Below are 19208 nucleotides of genomic sequence, written 5' to 3'. Positions count from 1 at the left end.
CAGTTCATGGGCGGCCAAACTGAATTTATGGCTGGCCAAAACTGTGTTAGAAGCATAGAAACATAGAAGATGACGGCAGAAAAGGGCTACAGCCCATCAAGTCTGCCCACTCTGCTTACCCACCCCCTGTCTATGCCCTAATGACCCAATTTCCTTATCTTGACCCTCGTAGGGATCCCACATGGGTATCCCATTTATTCTTAAAGTCTGGCACGCTGTCTGCCTCGATCACCTGCACTGGAAGCTTCTTCTTATCTTGATTTTAGAGAACAGTTAAAAACTCAATTATTTAATAAGCTGGGTTTTTAATGTATCTTATTCTTTTAACTTTTTATTTCATTTTAACATTGTTGTATTCTTCTTATATTGTATGTATTTCTTTTATATTGTATGCACTTAATTTGTCGAATCTCAAACGATTTGCATTGTTTGTACTATGCGTAACTGTTGTGAACCGCCTAGAACTCACGGGTATGAAGGTATATAAAAATAAATTATTATTATGTATTATTAGTCTTTCAGGAATTTATCAAATAAATACGTATTCAATAGTTTCCTAAAATGATAATAAGATGAAGCATTAGCAATTAAGTGACTGAACTCCTTATCCATCTAATAAGAGGGACTGTTGTTCCGGAGTGCCAACTGATCACCCTGACACTCCCGGACAACAGACCCCCTTATTAGATGGATGTTGGCGGCTTCTGAGACAAGTCCTTGTAGATGGTAGTTTAAGTTCATTGGGCATATGCGATTTCCTGCTTTCACAAGACTCATCAAGCAGTGATTTTTGCACTTTTCTGTGCTTTTTGAAAATTCTGGAACGTTGTGATTTTGCACTTGACACTTTGGGCACTCGATTATTACTATTATCAATTTTTGCACTTGTGAATTCATATTTATTAGATTTTTATATATACATTGTTCCCCTGGTCGTTCGCACTTGACGGTTTGCAGTCCCGGTCATTTGCAGTATTTTCCAATCGCGAACCGCCGACAAGGAGAGGGTAGCGGGAGAGGCAAGAGAGAGCAGCCAGAGCGCCGGCAAGTGCAGGAAATCACTCGCGGTTTGCTCCGACCGCCTCTTTCTGCACCAAGTTGGGCCTTATCCAATCAGAAGCTGCTTTGACACGCAGCTCTCTCCTGCCTCTCCCGCTGCCCTCTCCAGTCTCCCCCATGAAAAACCGTATTCGCAGTTTTTCAAGATTTGCGGGGGTTCCTGGAACAGAATCCCCGCGAATATCGGGGGAGTACTGTATACAAAACAAGCTTATTGAGCTAGACTAGAGGATGGCGTTATATGATATTTGTGGGTAACCTTGCAGGCACTCTAGGGCGCTGTATGCTTGACTAGCCCTGGTGAGCTTCTGACTTTTTGTCAAAAAGTTCCCATGAGCTGATTGCCTCCCTCTGCTATTTATTAAATTTTCAGAACCCATTGGTGTTTCTAACTAGTATTAATTAAGTAGTGCAAACTTGAAAGCCCGTAGGTTCAAGACGGTTCCAAGAATTGAGAATAGGTCTCTTTCTTCCAGTTTATATGTTGTGACCCCTCTTTTATAGAGTAGGCTATTTATTACTTAGGAAAATATTTATCACAGAGAGGGTGGTTGATGCCTGGAATGCCCTCCTGAGGGAGGTGGTAGAGTGGAAAATGGTGACACAGAGAAAATGAAGGATATAAATTGATGAACTACGTGAAAGGACAGTACTGAACAGACTTGCATGGTCTGTGTCTCGTTCCGTTTAGGATAGATTGGAGAGGGTTTAAATAGGAACTCTAGTAATTTGGAACACGAGGACAGTACTGGGTAGACTTATATGGTCTATATTCTGCAAACAATGAGATGTTTTAGATAGACTGTAATTGTACAGCAAAGCCATAAGAATAGCCTTATTGGGTCAGACCAATGGTCTATCAAGCCCTCACGGTGGCCAATCCAGGTCCCTAGTACCTGGCTAAAACCCAAGGAGTAGCAATATTTCATGCTACCGATCCAGGGTAAGCAGTGGCTTCCCCCATGTCTTTCTCAAAAACAGACTATGGACTTTTCCTCCAGGAACTTGTCCAAACCTTTCTTAAAACCAGCTACGCTATCCCCTCTTACCACAACCTCTGGCAACGTGTTCCAAAGCTTAACAATTCTCCGAGTGAAAATTAGGCGTGGATATTCAGCGCCAAAACCCGCTATGTTTGGCATTTTTAAAAGTATGCCTAAGTAGCAGGCACTGAATATCGGCTTAACCAGTTAAGTTGCCGTGGTAACAAATGAAGCTGGATATTCAGTGCCATCGCCTGATACGGTCTGGCTTTGAATATCCAGTCTGACCGCCGGCATCAGGCGAGTCACTGGGGGTTTAATCTTATGGTTCATTCACGACACATCTTGCTGTTGAAGGAAATTCTCCAACACCTGATTGCAGTCTGACTATAAAACTAAATTAACTATCCGTGTTGCTAATGAAACCACCTTTGACTCAGATTTTTCTAAATAGTCAATTAAGTTGAGAAGGTCCCTAGCAGAGGAATGATCGAGGGAAGTCTTGCCTTACTTAAGATTCTTAAAGGGTGGAACATAATTACAGGAGGAGTCATCTCCTTTCTAAATTGCAACATTTCAATTAGATATTTATGAAGCAACTCCAGTAGGAACTTTAAAAAAAATTATAATAGGCAAATTAATCTCCTAACATTATTTTCTAAAATTTTAACTTTATATTTGAAGGCAATATTATCCTTTTAATTATGGAAGATAAACAGATATTGTCAGGAGTAGGTTGGCTCTGGTGCTGAATAGTTTCTCACTCCCCCTCCCCTCCTCCAACACAAATTCTACGAAGCAACGCTGTATCGAGGGATAAAACAAGATTTATTATTCTTTCTCAAAGCAGAACACAGTCTTATCGTGAGCAGTCGAGTTAACTCTTTTGCTACCAAGGCTGTTACAACTTCTTTCCAAACAACAGGCGGTTCCTTTCCCTTGGCGGCACCGATCTCAACACGTTTTCGTTTTCATGCGTCCCTTCTTTTAATGGCTGCCACACCTCTTGCAAACCTCTGTTCCAGCGGGGCCTTTTCCCTCCGACTTCTAGGATCCCTTCCACCCCTTCCTTAGGCAGCAAACAAAACAGACGATTCCAGTTTCCTTCACAGGCTTCTTGCTTTGGACGTATCGGAAAAAGGTTTTGTTACGAGTTTTTTTTGGCTCTACGACAAGCTTTGCATCTAATTTGCAAGTGCTTATGCTGTTCCCTGTTTTCTTAATTCACATCCTTTCTCTGTTTTTTGGGGGGAGATGTCTTCCCCCTCTCCCCCCCCCCCCCAGCTATAATGGCCTCTTTCAGCTCATCTTTTGTTATGTCATATTATGTGCAACCTTATATCCTGACAAATCCTTGCAAATTGGAGTTCTAGATGGGTTTAAATAGCATATCGCTACTTACAATTACAATTAGACTGTAAGCTCTTCGGAGCAGGGATAGTCTATTGCCTGTTAAATGTACAGTGCTGTGCACATTTTCAGCCCTATAGAAATGATTAATAGTAGTAGTAGCAGTATGTAATGTATGATAAGGCATCTAAAACAGGAAGTAACCACTAACATTATCATTCTATAGAGTAAACCTTCATTACAGAGTTTGGCTCTGTACGTGTTCAGTCACATTCTTCAATGACTAATTGGATGGGATTACAACGGACCTCTGCAAAACTCATTTGCATGTGAAATTGTTTGAACATCGATCACTGTTTTCAAATTGGACCATTTACCGGCACCACGGTGACCCACAGGATTTTAACGGTGATTTTAGAGCATCTGGCCTTGGGTCTCCCTAGGCCCCTAACAGGGACTTCTTGAAAAGCCATGTTTTCGGACTTTTGTGAAACAGGGCACATACGGTGGTTGCACGTGTTTTGACGGGAAGCGAGTTCCATACTTTTGCAATTTGTTAGTTAACTGATTTGCTAGGAGGCGTCTTGTATTTTATATCTTTCAGAGCTGGGAATGACAGGATCAAGCGATCAGAGTTACAATGATCGGCAGATCTACCTAATAGCTCAGTAAATCTGGGAAAGCTAATAAAGGCATCACCATAATGTGTTTTGATTGTAGGGATAATCAAAAGTTTTAAGAGGCTGCCTGGATGGAACTTATACGTTGTGACTTAGGCGATCTAAAAACAGGTATACGTGTCCAGAAGGTATCCAAAGTGAACTGATAACCACTTCAGAGACAAAGTAAAGACCCCCCACACACTCCCCCAGTGTTCACTGACCCCCTCACACCCCCACGAAGATCAGAATAAAAAAGTACATATCTGTCTCCAGAACATCAGCACCTGGTATAGGAAAGCCTAGTAGAGCTGCACAAAGGTGTGTTAAGTAGCCTTGGGGGTGGGCTAGTGAACCATTGATAGGGGGACCTAAGCCCATAAGCCACTCTAACCACTTCATTTATGATGGAACATGTGCACCCACCAAAATTTTCAAGTTTATTTTAAAATTTGATTAAATTGCAATATCATATTTCAAAGCGATGGAGAATTTAAAAAAATTGGGGTACCAATAACACTCAAGTCACACTAGGACATGGACAGTAACAGACATACAGAAGGAGGGTGGATGGAACGACAATAAATTAAAGAGAGAGAGAACATAAAAGGTTAGAAGAAAAGGGGAGGTAATTATTTCCATTTAAATTTCCTTTAAGAAAGGGGTCGCCTCAAAAGGTTTCAAGTTTCAAATGCATCCTCTCGTTCTCCCCCTACCCTGGAGAGGGTGAACAACCTGTCTTTATCTACTAAGTCTATTCCCTTCAGTTTCTTGAATGGTTCGATCATGTCCCCTCTCCTTCTCCTCTTTTCAAGGGAGAAGAGGCCCAGTTTCTCTAATCTCTCACGGCTGGAGTGAGAGATTGGAGAAACTGGGCCTCTTCTCCCTTGAAAAGATGAGAAGAGGGGACACGATCGAACCATTCAAGATACTGAAGGGAACAGACTTAGTAGATAAAGACAGGTTGTTCACCCTCTCCAGGGTATGGAGAACGAGAGGGCACTCTCTAAAGTTAAAAGGGGATAGATTATGTACAAACGTAAGGAAATTCTTCTTCACCCAGAGAGTGCTGGAAAACTGGAACTCTCTTCCAGAGTCTGGTGTAGGGGAAAACACCCTCCAGGGATTCAAGACAAAGTTAGACAAGTTCCTGCTGAACTGGAACATATGCAGGTAAAGCTAGACTCAGTTAGGGCACTGGTATTTGACCTAAGGGCCGCAGCGTGAGATGGACCTCTGGTCTGTCCCAGCAGCGGCAATTCTTATGTCCTTATGTCTTTATAAAGCCAACATTTTAGTGTTCCTTTGAACCTGTTAAGTCAGCGAGTTCCATATTTGCGGAGCCATTACCAAGAAGATTGTATTTCGCTGTCTGTTAATAAATCTTAGAGGTAGGATTGAAAGAAGGTTTTTCCCTCTGATCTTAAGGATCTAATGGGAGTGTAAGGGATCAAGTAATTTTCTAGAAATACAGGGGCTTTGACTGTTAGTATTTTGTAAGTTAGTAATGCTATTTTATAAGAGATTCTGTGCGTTATAGGTAACTAATCAGCTTTCTGTAGGAGCGGTGTAACATGATCAGATTTTCTTACTGTTAGTGATTATTTTTATCGCAATATTTTGGATTATTTGTAATCGATGTGGTTCTTTTAATGTTATTCCTTTGTATAATGAGTTACAATAGTCTAATTTAGATATGATCAATGAATGAAGTAGAATATTCAGGGAAGCCACATCAAGGAACGGAGCTAATGATCTTATCATACATAATCTATGAAAACAACTTCTAACTACTGTGCTAATCTGTTCCTGGTAGTTGAGTTTCTGGTCCAGAATAACCCCTAATACTTTCATCTTTGTGACCTCTATAAGATATTATCAAGACTTATCTGTGATCCAAGCTTTAGTCCTTCTTTCCAAGGGAAGAACACAACTTTTGTTATGGTTGCATTAACCCCCCCACCCAACCGTACCCTACTGCCATATAGGTGCCACCTGCAGCCATAAGGGCTATTGGGGTTGTAGACAGGTGGGTATAGTGGGTATAAGGGAGTTCTGGTGAGCACCCTTTTGTGTAGTTCACAGCAGTGCCCTCAAAGGTGCTCTACTGCTCTGTTGCCATGTCCGGGTGGCCAGTCCTTTACAGGACTGGCCCCATCAACATCCAAATGGTTTTGTTCTGGGCATTTGGGACTTGGACAAAATTTTGGTCAAAAATATGGTATAAACATAGACGTCCTGCTGGTCTAATCAAATAATAGCCTGGATGTCTAGCTAGATAACTGTCGGAAAAAAAAAAATTTTAGATGTATTTTTCGAAAATAGACATTTTCCCCCCTGCCGACTTTGAGCGTCTAGGCCAAACGCCCAAATCAGACTTAGACGTATGTTTTGATTATGCCCCTCCACATCGCCAAGAATGAAAAGTTCCTAAGTACAACATAACAATGCGATTTGTGCTGTCAATGGTGCAGTTCATTGTGCAAAATATCTTTGAATTGTGCTTTGTCGTCTTCTTCAGCAATGAATGCATTTTCCTCCTATCACTTATTACAGTATCTACATTTAAATTGCTCCCTAGATGGATGCAATAGCCAACTGGTCTCGAGTGCAGTCATTGGTCCACAACTCTGGAATGCCCTTCCAAAGTATATCCGATCAGAATCTAATCTTGAACGCTTCAAAACGTTATTAAAGCTTTCCTGTTTACAGATGTGTTTGGTTAACAATTCATAAAATTAAATATGGAGCCTGGCGGAGGCCATTTTAAAACAGAGAGCATATAATCAGCTTTTAATCTTTTACGTCATTATCTTTACTATTAATATTGTAGTTCTACCTTCTTTTTATACTATTTTAACCTTTAGCTTTACATGTAAACTGCATAGATGTTTCTCTGTTGCGGTATTTCAAATATTAAAGAAACTTGGAACCTTGGCACATCTCACCATAGAAACATAGAAGATGATGGCAGAAAAGGGCTACAGCCCATCAAGTCTGCCCACTCTGCTTACCTACCCCCTGTCTATGCCCTAATGACCCAATTTCCTTATCTTGACCCTCATAGGGATACCACATGGGTATCCCATTTATTCTTAAAGTCTGGCACGCTGTCTGCCTCGATCACCTGCACTGGAAGCTTGTTCCAATGATCAACCACTCTCTCTGTGAAGAAATGCTTTCTGGTGTCGCCATGAAATTTTCCGCCCCATGTTATTTTTAAACGATCTACTCTCCATTGCTTGGTTCTCTCAGAATTGCTAACAAACATTGAAATCTTGGATTAAACATTGACATCGTGAAATGGAATTTTGGAGGCGTGATATTATCAGCCTAGTCGTACCATCTCCCCACAGTTCATGACATCATCAGAATCGCTTTAGTGACTGTTTGAATCCATATTTAAACCAATGATTTCACTCTTTCCTTTTGCCCTTTGAGCTGACGGGTTTCACTTCGCTAGCACAGTGATATGACCTTCAGAATAGGCTGGCTCCCTTTCTCCTAAGAAATCAGCCATGTGAAACAAACATGCACCTTGATGTAACCTGCAAAGCTCTGGTTCAGAAGTTAAAGGCATTTGCAGAGATGGTTGACCTTGTTGACGTTTTCAACTCACCGGATTATTATGCATTTCAACGATTAGTTGTTTCACTCCATATAACGTGGGATGAGCCCAAGGAGATGGATCTTGCCAGTGTCGATTTAAATCAAATCCCATCAGAGAGCACCTAGGTAATACCAGAAATCAACATTGATTAAAAAGAACTTCACATTCTATTGACAGACAACACTTACTGTACAATAAAGTATATGAGATTTCCCAGATGCTTTCAAGAGAATGTTCAGCCAGTGAAAGATTAAAGGGGGGAAACCCCCCCAGAGGAATGACTTTTCCTATTTGTAAAATTAAACAATAAAAATCAACTCATGTTAAGCTTCAAAACTACTTGGGAACTGACCACATTTCATTTATCTGCTCGAGGCTTCTTAATCTTCAAACACACCTAAGTAAACTCTACCAACTCATCCGAGCACTGCTTGTCCTTTACCAATAGCATCTCCAAAAGATTTGAGAATATAGGGTTTGCATTTACTGTCAAAAAGTCAAACAGGGCTAAATGCAGACTAAGCAGCTTTAATTTGGGACTGGGAGGTCATTAAGCTAAAGTCAAATAAAAGAGAGATTAGCAATCTTCAAAGACTATGCAAGTGATTCACTTTTGTGCTTTTGTTCCAAGTTGTTTGCAGTGAGATCCAAATCTGTTGATCTGTAGGGTAAACAGAGAGCAGCAACTGTACAAGCATCACAGAACGAGCTGCGTCCCAGTCCAGGAGCAGTTCTGATTTCATTCCCAAGACGTACCGTATTTAGCCTTTCTGTTGAGAATGCCTATATGAAGGCCAGTTGAAAGTATTTATTGAATTATTTCACATTAGTTTTTTAGCCCGTTACATTAACGGGTGCTAGAATAGATGTGTAGACTTAGGCATTTCTTTCTTTCTCTCTCCCTGCCCCCTTTCTTTCTTTCTGTCTATCTATCTTTCTGTCTCTTTCCCTGACCCCCCCTGTCTGTCTTTCTTTCTGTTACTCTCCCTTCCCCCTGTCTGTCTTTCTTTCTGTCACTCTCCCTTCCCCCTGTCTGTCTTTTTTTCTTTCTGTCTCTCTCCCCCTGTCTGTCTTTCTTTCTGTCACTCTCCCTTCCCCCTGTCTGTCTTTTTTTCTTTCTGTCTCTCTCCCCCTGTCTGTCTTTCTTTCTGTCACTGTCCCTTCCCCCTGTCTGTCTTTTTTTCTTTCTGTCTCTCTCCCCCTGTCTGTCTTTCTTTCTGTCACTCTCCCTTCCCCCTGTCTGTCTCTTTTTCTTTCTGTCTCTCTCCCCCTGTCTGCCTTTCTTTCTGTCACTCTCCCTTCCCCCTGTCTGTCTTTTTTTCTTTCTGTCTCTCTCCCCCTGTCTGCCTTTCTTTCTGTCTCTCTCCCTGGCCCCCTGTCTGTCTTCCCCCAGACAGCCACAGCGCCCGCCCACCTACCAGTCTTGCGCGCTCCCAGACGGCTCTAATGGCCTCACCTCCCACCCCCGGACAGCCACAGTGCCTGCCCACCTACCAGTCTCGCACTCCAAGCCGGGGCTTCTGAGCGCCGTCGCCCCAGCCAATCATTGGCCGCCTTGGTCTGGGCCGCTCTCCAGTGCTAGGCGGGCGCAGCCCCTGCCGCTGTCACGCCAACCCGCTGCCGAGCTGTCTTTCCTTCTCTGCCGGCGGGGACCGCCAGGGCCTGGGTGCGGCGGGGAAGGGGGGTCTTGCCTGGCTGGGGCAGGCCGAATCCCGGGCCTGCTCTCCTTCACCTAAGTCCCGGCCCCTCACTCCGCGCCATCTAGCGCATGCGCACTCTTGCCGCCACATCCCGACAGATCAGGGATCAGGGAACACGTGGTGAGAGTGCGCATGCGCAAGTAGCGTTTCATTATTATAGATTTTCAAATACTACAGTGTTCCCCCGTGAATTTGCGGACTCGCTCATTTGCGGTCTGCTCCAATTGCCTCTTCCTGTAGTAAAGTCGGGCTACACCAATCAGGAACTGCGTGCTATAATACCACAAGCACTAAACACTAACGCCTCCATAGAGTTTGCATTAGTATTTTTCATTTAGCGTGTGGTTAGCGCGTGCCAAAAACGCTAGCGCACCTTAGTAAAAGGAGCCCAAAGAGTTGAGATTTATTTATTTATTTAAAAATTTTCTATACTGTTTTATATCAAAACCGTTTACAAAATGGTTACATACACAAAATCTTAAAACAAACCAAGCCAAGTAGAAACAGAAAAACTGAATTCTTGCAACGGTAAGATCAATGTTCAGAGAAATGTATCCACAAATAGTTGTGTTTCTAACAATTTTCTGAATGGACTATCACTGCATTTCCGAATTTTCCCTACAAGGGTATTCCACAATTGTACTCCTGCACATGAAAAAGGTCTACGCTTTGGTTTCCACATATTTTGGATTAACATTTGTTTTCAACAATGCAGAATTTTCGGAACGCAATGATCTTGCCGGTTGATAACTGGACCTCTTGCTCTTTAAAAACTCCGGGATTGTGCCATATAAAAATGGATGTTAACCTCTGGCACTATTTAAACACACTTAAATGAAGAATCATTAAATAACTGTGTATCCCAAGAATGACATTTATGCAGCATTTCATTCATAAAAGGAACCACTGTCTTCTAAATCCTCAGCGGGCCACCATTCCAACCTATGGTTAAAGTAGGTAGGGCGTGGTAGCCTTGAAAAAGCCTTTGAGATTCATGGGCGAAACATGTTGGTGACTCTACCCTCACAAGAAGCGTCTTTACGCAGTGCAGTGGCGTACCTAGGGTATGTGGCACCCGGGGCCCATCATTTTTTGACACCCCCCCCCCCCTCATGTAAAATTTTTTTTTTTTTTTTTTTTGCAATAACCATGAAATGGAATAAATGGTCAGAATAGAAACAGGCAGTGAAAATTTTTTTTTTTTTTTTTTTTTTTTTTCCAAAGTATTTTTATTGAGAATGGCAAAAGGTCCAGACAAGCAACCATGGTCTGTACAGAAACTTATACATTATCAAAAAGAACACAGAATGAGAGTAACAGCAACAACAAGCATGAACAAGCCTCTCCCAAGAGAAAATTGCCAATGAGAGGCATAGCAATACACAACAAAAGGCCAAAACTTGGGGCAAGCAAACAAATCCCACCCCAGAACCCACAAGAATAATAAGCCGGACTAGACCCTCAGCCATATTTTATAATGAAAAAAAACCCCCACAAGCAACAACACCCAGACCGCTCACCAGACACACCAATCCGCACAACAAGCACCCAAGAAACACCCAGCCACCACCCAGACAAAACTACCAGACACACCTACCCCACCAAGCCCAGACCCAACCCCCCCTCCCCAGAGAGTGCAAGCGCCAAGTGGACCGTGAAAAGGGCAGCTGCAGAAGTGGAAAGCCCCAGATAAGTAGGTTAGCTAAAGAAAGCCCACAGATAGAAGAAATCAGGATAACAGAAGTTCCAACAAATGCTCCCACAGAAAATTTTCTTTTATTGAACCTCATTTATGTAACCATTATTCCAAACATAACATAACATAAATTATGTCTGAATTGTCATGACATCAGAAGTACATATGGAGTAGTTGCAGGTGATGCTTGGGACAGTTCTGATTATGTTAGTTTGGTTTTATGTGTTTTTTTAATAGAAGGGTTTTTATTTCTTTTTTTAAGGTTTTGTAGTTTGTGGTCGAGGTCAATAGGTTGTAGAGTTGGGGGTCAAGTGTTGCAGCTCGAATGGCTAGGAGGTTGTCGAACAGTTTTTTTTCTTTTGACGTTTTTGGTTGGAGGGTGTGTGAATGGTGCGTGAGTTCTCCTATGTCTGTTTGAAGTGGATTGAATTATTTAGCTGAAGAAATTAGTTACCCCCCCCCATTCCACACACATTAATTCTCTTCCATTTTTGTTCCCATTATAAAAAAACACTGATAAGTTCCCAGGAAAAAAATACATTAAAATAAGAAGTGAAAACAAAGGCCCCTACAGATGAGAACATAACATAAGAATAGCCTAACTGGGTCACACCAATGGTCCATCATGCCCAGTAGCCCATTCTCATGGTAGCCAATAGTGCTGCCCGATTCAGAGAAAAATATTTCATTCGATCCGATTCACCCTGTTGAATCGATTTTTCGATTAGATTCACTGTTAATGACACCGCTTTTTAAGTTTAAACAAAGTATAACAATAAATTTCACAACAACAATAAATTTCACAAAGTACTTAAAAAAAAAAAAAATCACATTTTTCCATTAAAGCAGTTCTGGAGACATTTGCTTGAACAGTCTTTTTTCCCAGTCCATAAGCAAGCAATATGAAAAAGATTTCCTTAATTATCTACTCAAACATTTTTGCTATTTACTTTCATTGTACCTATACTATTATTCAGTAGAAAAAATGGACTTAACTGTGCAGGAAATGAATCTCCTCATACACCCACCATATAGTGCAAAAATGTGCAAAGGTCTGTTTTTTTCTTTCGATCACTACATAGCCTAATGCCACACAAGCAGCGCTGTTACAAACATATTCTGAAGGTCAATGCTAAGGTTGACAAAGTTTCCTTCCTTGGACCAGAAGGAGATACTGACAAACCATTGGAAGAGATTCTAAAACAACTACCCAGAAATAACACCCAAAGACCCACTCAGTGTGTGAACCAGTTGAGTGGAGTGGACTAACTGGGGGTGGAAATGGGCCCAGAGTTTGCTCAGCAGAATTTCCCAGACTACCTCTTCCTCTCAACACACTGACATGCTACCACCACCACCAACACTAGGAACACCTCACCGAGTATGCCAGCAATGCTTATAAACTTTATAAAACACATTATTATATTTTCTTATAAAGCATATATTTTAACTGAACTCAGCCTTGCCATTCACAAAAATAGAAAAGTTCCCATTTCAAGCTGTCTCATGTACACTTTTCAAATCTAACATATTGTAATCACAAAACAGAAAATAAAATTATTTTTTCTACCTTTTGTTCTCTGATCAATATTCAAATCTTGTTGGTCCCAGGCTCTTGTTGTCTTGCTTGCCAGGGTCTCCTTTCTCCGTGCTAACCATCCGTCTGCCATCTCTGTTCTCCCCTTCCGTTTCCCTTCCCTCTCCCGGAGATCTGGCATCTTTCCTTTTTTTTGTCTCCATCCACAGATTCACCTTTTCTCAACTCCCCACCACCCCAGGATCCACCATCTCTCCCTTTCTGTTCCCAACTATCCTTCTATCCAGTATCTCTATCCCCCCTCCACACCATCCCCTGTTTCCAAGTTCTCTCCCTTTCTGTTCCTTCCCTCCCTAAATCCCATTATGCACCATCTCTCTCCCACTCCTCTGTTTTTAGACCCATTATTTCTAACCCCCAAAGTCTGGCATATGCATGTATCTTTGAACCCCCCCTTCCCTCTCTCCCTCTGTGTACTTTTACACCAGGACCCCCCTTCCCCGAAGGTCTGTCCCCCCTCCGAAGGGCTACACCCCACCCCTGAAGACCTGCACCCCCCGAAGGACTTTACCTCCCACCCGAAGGTCTGCCCCCCTCTGAAGGCCTAAACCCCACCCCTGAAGGACTGCACCCCCCCCCGAAGGCCTGCACTCCCTTGAAGGTCTGCACCCCCCCGAAGGCCTGTCCCCCCCTTGAAGGCCTGTCCCACCCCCTTGTAGGCCTGTCCCCCCTTTAAGGCCTGCCTGCCTGCCTTTCCCCCCCTTGAAGGCCTGTCTCCCCCTTGAAGGCCTGCACCCCCCTTGAAGGCCTGCACCCCCCCTTGAAGGCCTGCACCCCCCCTTGAAGGCCTGTCCCCCCCCCTTGTAGGCCTGTCCCCCCCCCCTTGTAGGCCTGTCCCCCCCCCTTGTAGGCCTGTCCCCCCCTTGAAGGCCTGCCTGCCTTTCCCCCCTTGAAGGCCTGCACCCCCCTTGAAGGCCTGCACCCCCCCTTGAAGGCCTGCACCCCCCCTTGAAGGCCTGTCCCCCCCCCTTGTAGGCCTGTCCCCCCCTTGAAGGCCTGCCTGCCTTTCCCCCCTTGAAGGCCTGCACCCCCCTTGAAGGCCTGCACCCCCCCTTGAAGGCCTGCACCCCCCCTTGAAGGCCTGTCCCCCCCCTTGTAGGCCTGTCCCCCCCCCTTGTAGGCCTGTCCCCCCCCCTTGTAGGCCTGTCCCCCCCTTGAAGGCCTGCCTGCCTTTCCCCCCTTGAAGGCCTGCACCCCCCTTGAAGGCCTGCACCCCCCCTTGAAGGCCTGCCCCCCCCCCTGAAGGCCTGTCCCCCCCCCTTGTAGGCCTGTCCCCCCCCTTGTAGGCCTGTCCCCCCCCCCCCCTTGTAGGCCTGTCCCCCCCTTGAAGGCCTGCCTGCCTTTCCCCCCTTGAAGGCCTGCACCCCCTTGAAGGCCTGCACCCCCCCAAAGGCCTACACCCCCCCCCCGAAGGTCTGCACCCCCCTGAAGGCCTGCCTGCCCCCCTTGAAGGCCTGCACCCCTTGAATGTCTGCACCCCCCCCCCCGAAGGCCTGTCCCCCCTTGAAGGCCTGCCTGCCTGCCTGTCACCCCCCTCCCCCTTGAAAGCCTGCTTGCCTGCCCGCCCGCCCCACCCTGAAGGCCTGATGCCCCGACCCACCCCGAAGGACCGCTCGCCCCCCTGGCCTCCCCGCACCACCTATGAACAGCCGCAGCAGGATCGCGAAGTCAGCGTCGGGTACCAGCCCTAAGGGGGTGTTCCCGGCCTTGCCGTTCAGTTCCCCGCCACCCCCGAAGGACCGCTCGCCCCCCTGGCCTCCCCGCACCACCTATGAACAGCCGCAGCAGGATCGCTAAGTCAGCGTCAGCATCCCTGCGCTGCTTCCTGCGCCACGGTCCCGCCCCTCCTCTGACGTCAGAGGAGGGGCGGGATCGCGTCGTAGGAAGCAGCGCAGGGATGCTGACGCTGACTTCGCGATCCTGCTGCGGCTGTTCATAGGTGGTGCGGGGAGGCCAGGGGGGCGAGCGGTCCTTCGGGGGTGGCGGGGGACTGAACGGCAAGGCCGGGAACACCCCCTTAGGGCTGGTACCCGGGGCGGCCCGCCCCCCCCGCCCCCCCCTAGGTACGCCACTGACGCAGTGAAATACTTTCAGTACATATTTATTTAAATTTAATAAAAATATTTAAAAATTTATAAAACCGGATCCAATGACGACGGGGAGCATAAAGCCCGGCACTATGAAAGAAGTTTGAGTGCCTGGTGGCCCGCTGAGGATCTATAAGACAGTGGTTACTTTTTATGAATGAAGTGCTGTGTAAATGTTAGATTACTTTTAACATTCTTGGGATACACAGATATAAAAATTGATGACAAATCATAATTGCTTTCTATTGTATTCTAAATACAACTGGCAACAAATGCAATTGTCGAAGCTATGGTGCAATATTACATTACATTACATTACATTAATGACTTCTATTCCGCCTGTACCTTGCAGTTCTAAGCGGATTACAACAAAAAGATAACTGGACATTTCCAGGAATAGGAATACAATTAACGGCGTTGGGCCTAATACATCTAAACGATAGCTGGACGTTTTCAGGAAGAGGAATACAGTTAAAGGCGTTAGGTCTAAATCACATTTTGAAGGGAGGATCCTAAGAAGGGGAGAGAGGGGAGAAGAGTGGGGTTAGGAAATTAGGATAAATTTCTTGAATAGTATGGTTTTGATTTCTTTTCGAAAAGCTTTGAGGTCAGTTGAAGCTGTCAGTAGGTTGGTGATGGAGGGGTCCAATTTAGCTGCATGTGTTGCTAGTAGGTTGTCGTACATCTTTTTGCGCTTAGTTCCTTTATAAGGGGGGTAGGAGAAAGGGGACTGGGTTCTCCTTTGTCTGGAATAGAGGTTCCTATTTAGGCGGTTGTTTAAGTGAGAGGGTGCCGTTCCGTTTAATGTTTTGAATAATATGCAATATAGCTTAAATTGGATGCGGGCTTGTATTGGAAGCCAGTGTGAATCTAGGAAGGCGTTGGTGATGTGGTCAAATTTTCGAAGGGAATAGATCAGTCTGAGGGCAGTGTTCTGGACAGTCTGTAGTTGCTTTATTAGGTAGGTGGGACAAGGAAGGTAGAGGATATTGCAATAGTCCAGTAGACCTAGGACTAGGGATTGAACTATGAGTCTGTATTGTTCTTTGCCGAAGAATTTTCTAATTTTGCGAAGGTTGCGCATGGTAAAGAATGCTTTTTGTGTGATTTTGTTGATTTGCACCTGAAGAGTGCAGCATCTATCTACTGTTACTCCAAGGAGTTTGAGAGTGGTCTGTATAGGATATTTGGTGGTTTTTATTTCTAGTTCAGTTATCGAAGGGGTTTTGTCTTTTTCAAGCAGTAGAAATTTAGTTTTGTCTGGATTGAGCTTCAGTTTGTGTTCTGTCATCCAGTTTTCCACTATTTCTAGGGTTTTTACCAGGTTATCTGTTGTAGTGGGGTCTTGTGAGTCAAAGGGAAGGAGTATGGTTATATCGTCTGCATAGCTGAATGAGGTTACTTCGAGTTTGTCTAATAGGGTACCAAGGGAGGCAATGAAGACATTGAAGAGCATGGGTGAGAGTGGTGAACCTTGAGGTACTCCGCAGGGATTGGTCCAGGTTTCCGATATTAGATCTTTTGTTTTTACTCTGTATGTTCTTGTTTTGAGGAATCCTTGGAACCAGTTGTATACTCCGCCTGAGATCCCTATTGCTTCTAATATCTGAAGAAGTATACTGTGGTCAACCAGGTCAAATGCGGCTGAGAGGTCTAGTTGAATTATCAGCATCCTTCTTCCTTTGCTAAGGTGTTGTCGGGCTGTATCTAGAAGGGAGACTAGCAGTGTCTCAGTGCTGTGGTTGGATCTGAACCCTGATTGAGTTGGGTGGAGTAGGTTGTGGTCTTCAAGGTAGTTGGTGAGGTATTGGGCAACCAGACCTTCTATTAGTTTAACATATAATGGAATAGAGGCTATGGGTCGGTAGTTGGAAGGGGTGTCTATTGGTCCTTTGTGGTCTTTCAGTATTGGAGTGATTATGATTTCTCCTAGGTCTTGTGGGAATTGGCCTTCCGTGAGTGTTGTTTGGATCCATTTCAATAGGCAAGCTCTAAATTTGAGGGAGGCATTTGTTAGTAAATATGAGGGGCAATTATTCAGGTCGCATGACGCTCGACTATATTTATTGTAGAGTTGGTTAAAGTCCCACCATTGCACCTTTTTAAAGTTGGACCAGTGTCTGTCGGCTGCAGTGGCTTCATCAGTTGTGGGGTTTATTATGATCTCTTCTAGGAGGGTCGGTGAATTGGAGAAGGAGGCTCTGATGGTAGCGATCTTGTTCTTGAAGTGGTCTGCTAGTTGGGTTAGATATTCATGTGACGTGGACATTTATGTATTGGCAAAAGACCGTGTGAGGTCAGCTTGTGCCATTCACCCTGTTTCTACAGACATGCTCGCAATAATGTCTACGTGGGTTATAGAATAGTGCTTGTCACATGCTTAACAAATTAGGCACTAAGGGGCGGTGTCAGGTCAAAAGCGCGCCGGGACAAAGGCGCGCCCAGACAATTGAGCGCAGCGAGGAGGCACGCGCCGCTCAAAATGACTGTTTTTAGGCCTCCGACGGGGGGGCGTGGGGGGGAACCCCCCCACTTTACTTAATAGACATCGCGCCACGTTGTGGGGGCATTATGGGGGGTTTGCATTTTACTGAAAACTTCACTTTTTCCCTGTTTTTAGGGAACAAGTTAAGTTTACTGTAAAATGTGGAGGCTTACAACCCCCCAAACCCCGCATAACGCCGGCGCGATGTCTATTAAGTAAAGTGGGGGGGGTTCCCCAACAAAACCCCCCGTCGGAGCCCCTAAAAACAGTAATTTTGAGCGGCGCACGCCTCCGCGCTGTGCTCAATTGTCCGGGCGCGCCTTTGTCTTTCGCGCCGTTGTCTATGAACCCTAAGGGGCTGATACTATAAACAGTGCCTAGAAAAATGGCGCTGGCTGCATGCCAATCATGCTTAGGTGCCGTTTACAGCATCGCGGCTAGCGGCGCCTATGTAAAAACGTAGGCGCCTGAAATGCAGGCCAGGGTTTTAAAAGGCCTACATTTCAGGCACCTAAGGGCAAATTCTATAAGAGGCGCCGAATCAGGCACCGTTCACCGCGATTCAAGTCAAATTGGGAGCTGTTTAGTGAATCACGCTGAGCGGCATCTAGTTTGGAGGCGCCCAACAAATAGGCCAGCTCTAGGCACAACTACAAGTTAGGCGGCCATGCGAGCGCTTAAGCACGCTTAAGGGCAGCGATTCTGCGACAAGGCGCCCAACACGTAGCCACGCCCACGCCTAACATGCATAGCACCTATTTTTTTGTAGGCCGCCTAAATTTTTTAGAGGCGCCTTCTTACAGAATCGCTCTTTCTTGATAGGCGCCTAAGTTTCAATTAGTGCTAATTAAAAAACTTAATTGAGCTTGTTATTCAATTTAGATAGATCCTTGGAACGAGCTTCCGGTGCAGGTGATCGAGGCAAACAGCGTGCAAGAATTTAAGAGCAAATGGGATGCCCATGTGGGATCTCTTAGAGGGTTAAGCCAAGGGAACCTGGCACCAGGAGTGGGATCCCTAGGATAGTAGACTTGGGGGTGGGTCAGTAGAGTGGGCAGACCTGATGGGCTATGGCCCTTATTGGCCGTCTTCTTCTATGTTTCTATGTTTCTCTAGTTGGACGCCTCCGAAATAGGTGATGTCATCATCGATGAAAAATGTTCTTATCATGACCATATAAACAACACTGTTAAATCTCGCGTTTATAGGCTATGAATGATTCGCTCGATTTCCAAATTTCTAGAGCCAAAATCATGAAATATACTTATTCACTCTTTAATTATCGCTAAACTCGACTATTGTAATTCCTTATTAATAAATATTACACAAAAAGAAAAGAAACGTCTTCAAATAATTGAAAATACTGCTGTTAAATTGATTCATAATGGCAAAAAAATACGATCATGTCACTCCTTTATTAATCAAATCTCACTGGCTCCCAGTTAACCACCGTATCACTTTCAAAATTCTGCTCTTAGTATTCAAAACCCTCTCATCTAACGAACCTCAATTTATTAATAAATTACTTATCTCTCATAGTACACCGCGTCGTCTTCGATCTACTAATCAAAAGCTCAAAGTAGTTCCTTCCCTGAAAGTAATTGGAACTCGACAAAATGAAATATTCTCCGTAATGGCCCCACAACGACGGAATACTTTACCACAATATATAAGAGAGGGAAATAATTTGAGTCGTTTTAAAAATAATTTAAAGAGGTTTTTTTTTTAAACATGCTTATGACCTTTAAACTAAATTCAAAGTTAATCTTAGCTCTTTCTTACTTTTTACTTCCCCTTCCCAACGCTTCTTTCCTTTTATGGTTCTCTTCTTGAGTACCTGATTGTAAAACCGCTTAGAAAACCTTGATAGGCGGTATATAAAATCCTAATAAACTTAAACTTATTCTAAAATTATTGAATTGTAGTTCTTCCCTTTTTTTACCTTGTGTATCCATTAGTCTGTAGGTCTGTTGGTCTAACCC

At 44.4% G+C, this 19208-nt stretch overlaps 1 protein-coding gene across 1 annotated transcript in view; it reads right to left on the bottom strand.

Annotated features, from left to right (window-relative positions):
- The window catches only part of LOC117346120 (cytosolic carboxypeptidase 6-like), a 654038-nt gene that overhangs the window by 366639 nt on the left and 268191 nt on the right, over window positions 1-19208 (bottom strand). The window contains exon 4 of the mRNA XM_033915525.1: window positions 7671-7782. Coding sequence (XP_033771416.1) covers window positions 7671-7782 — 112 coding nt within the window. The remainder of the gene's footprint in view (window positions 1-7670; window positions 7783-19208) is intronic.

This window comes from Geotrypetes seraphini, chromosome 12, assembly GCF_902459505.1.
Source record: "Geotrypetes seraphini chromosome 12, aGeoSer1.1, whole genome shotgun sequence".
Taxonomy (NCBI): domain Eukaryota; kingdom Metazoa; phylum Chordata; class Amphibia; order Gymnophiona; family Dermophiidae; genus Geotrypetes; species Geotrypetes seraphini.
The sequence above is the reverse complement of the archived record's forward strand: the minus strand, read 5'-3'. Positions and strand labels throughout refer to the sequence as shown.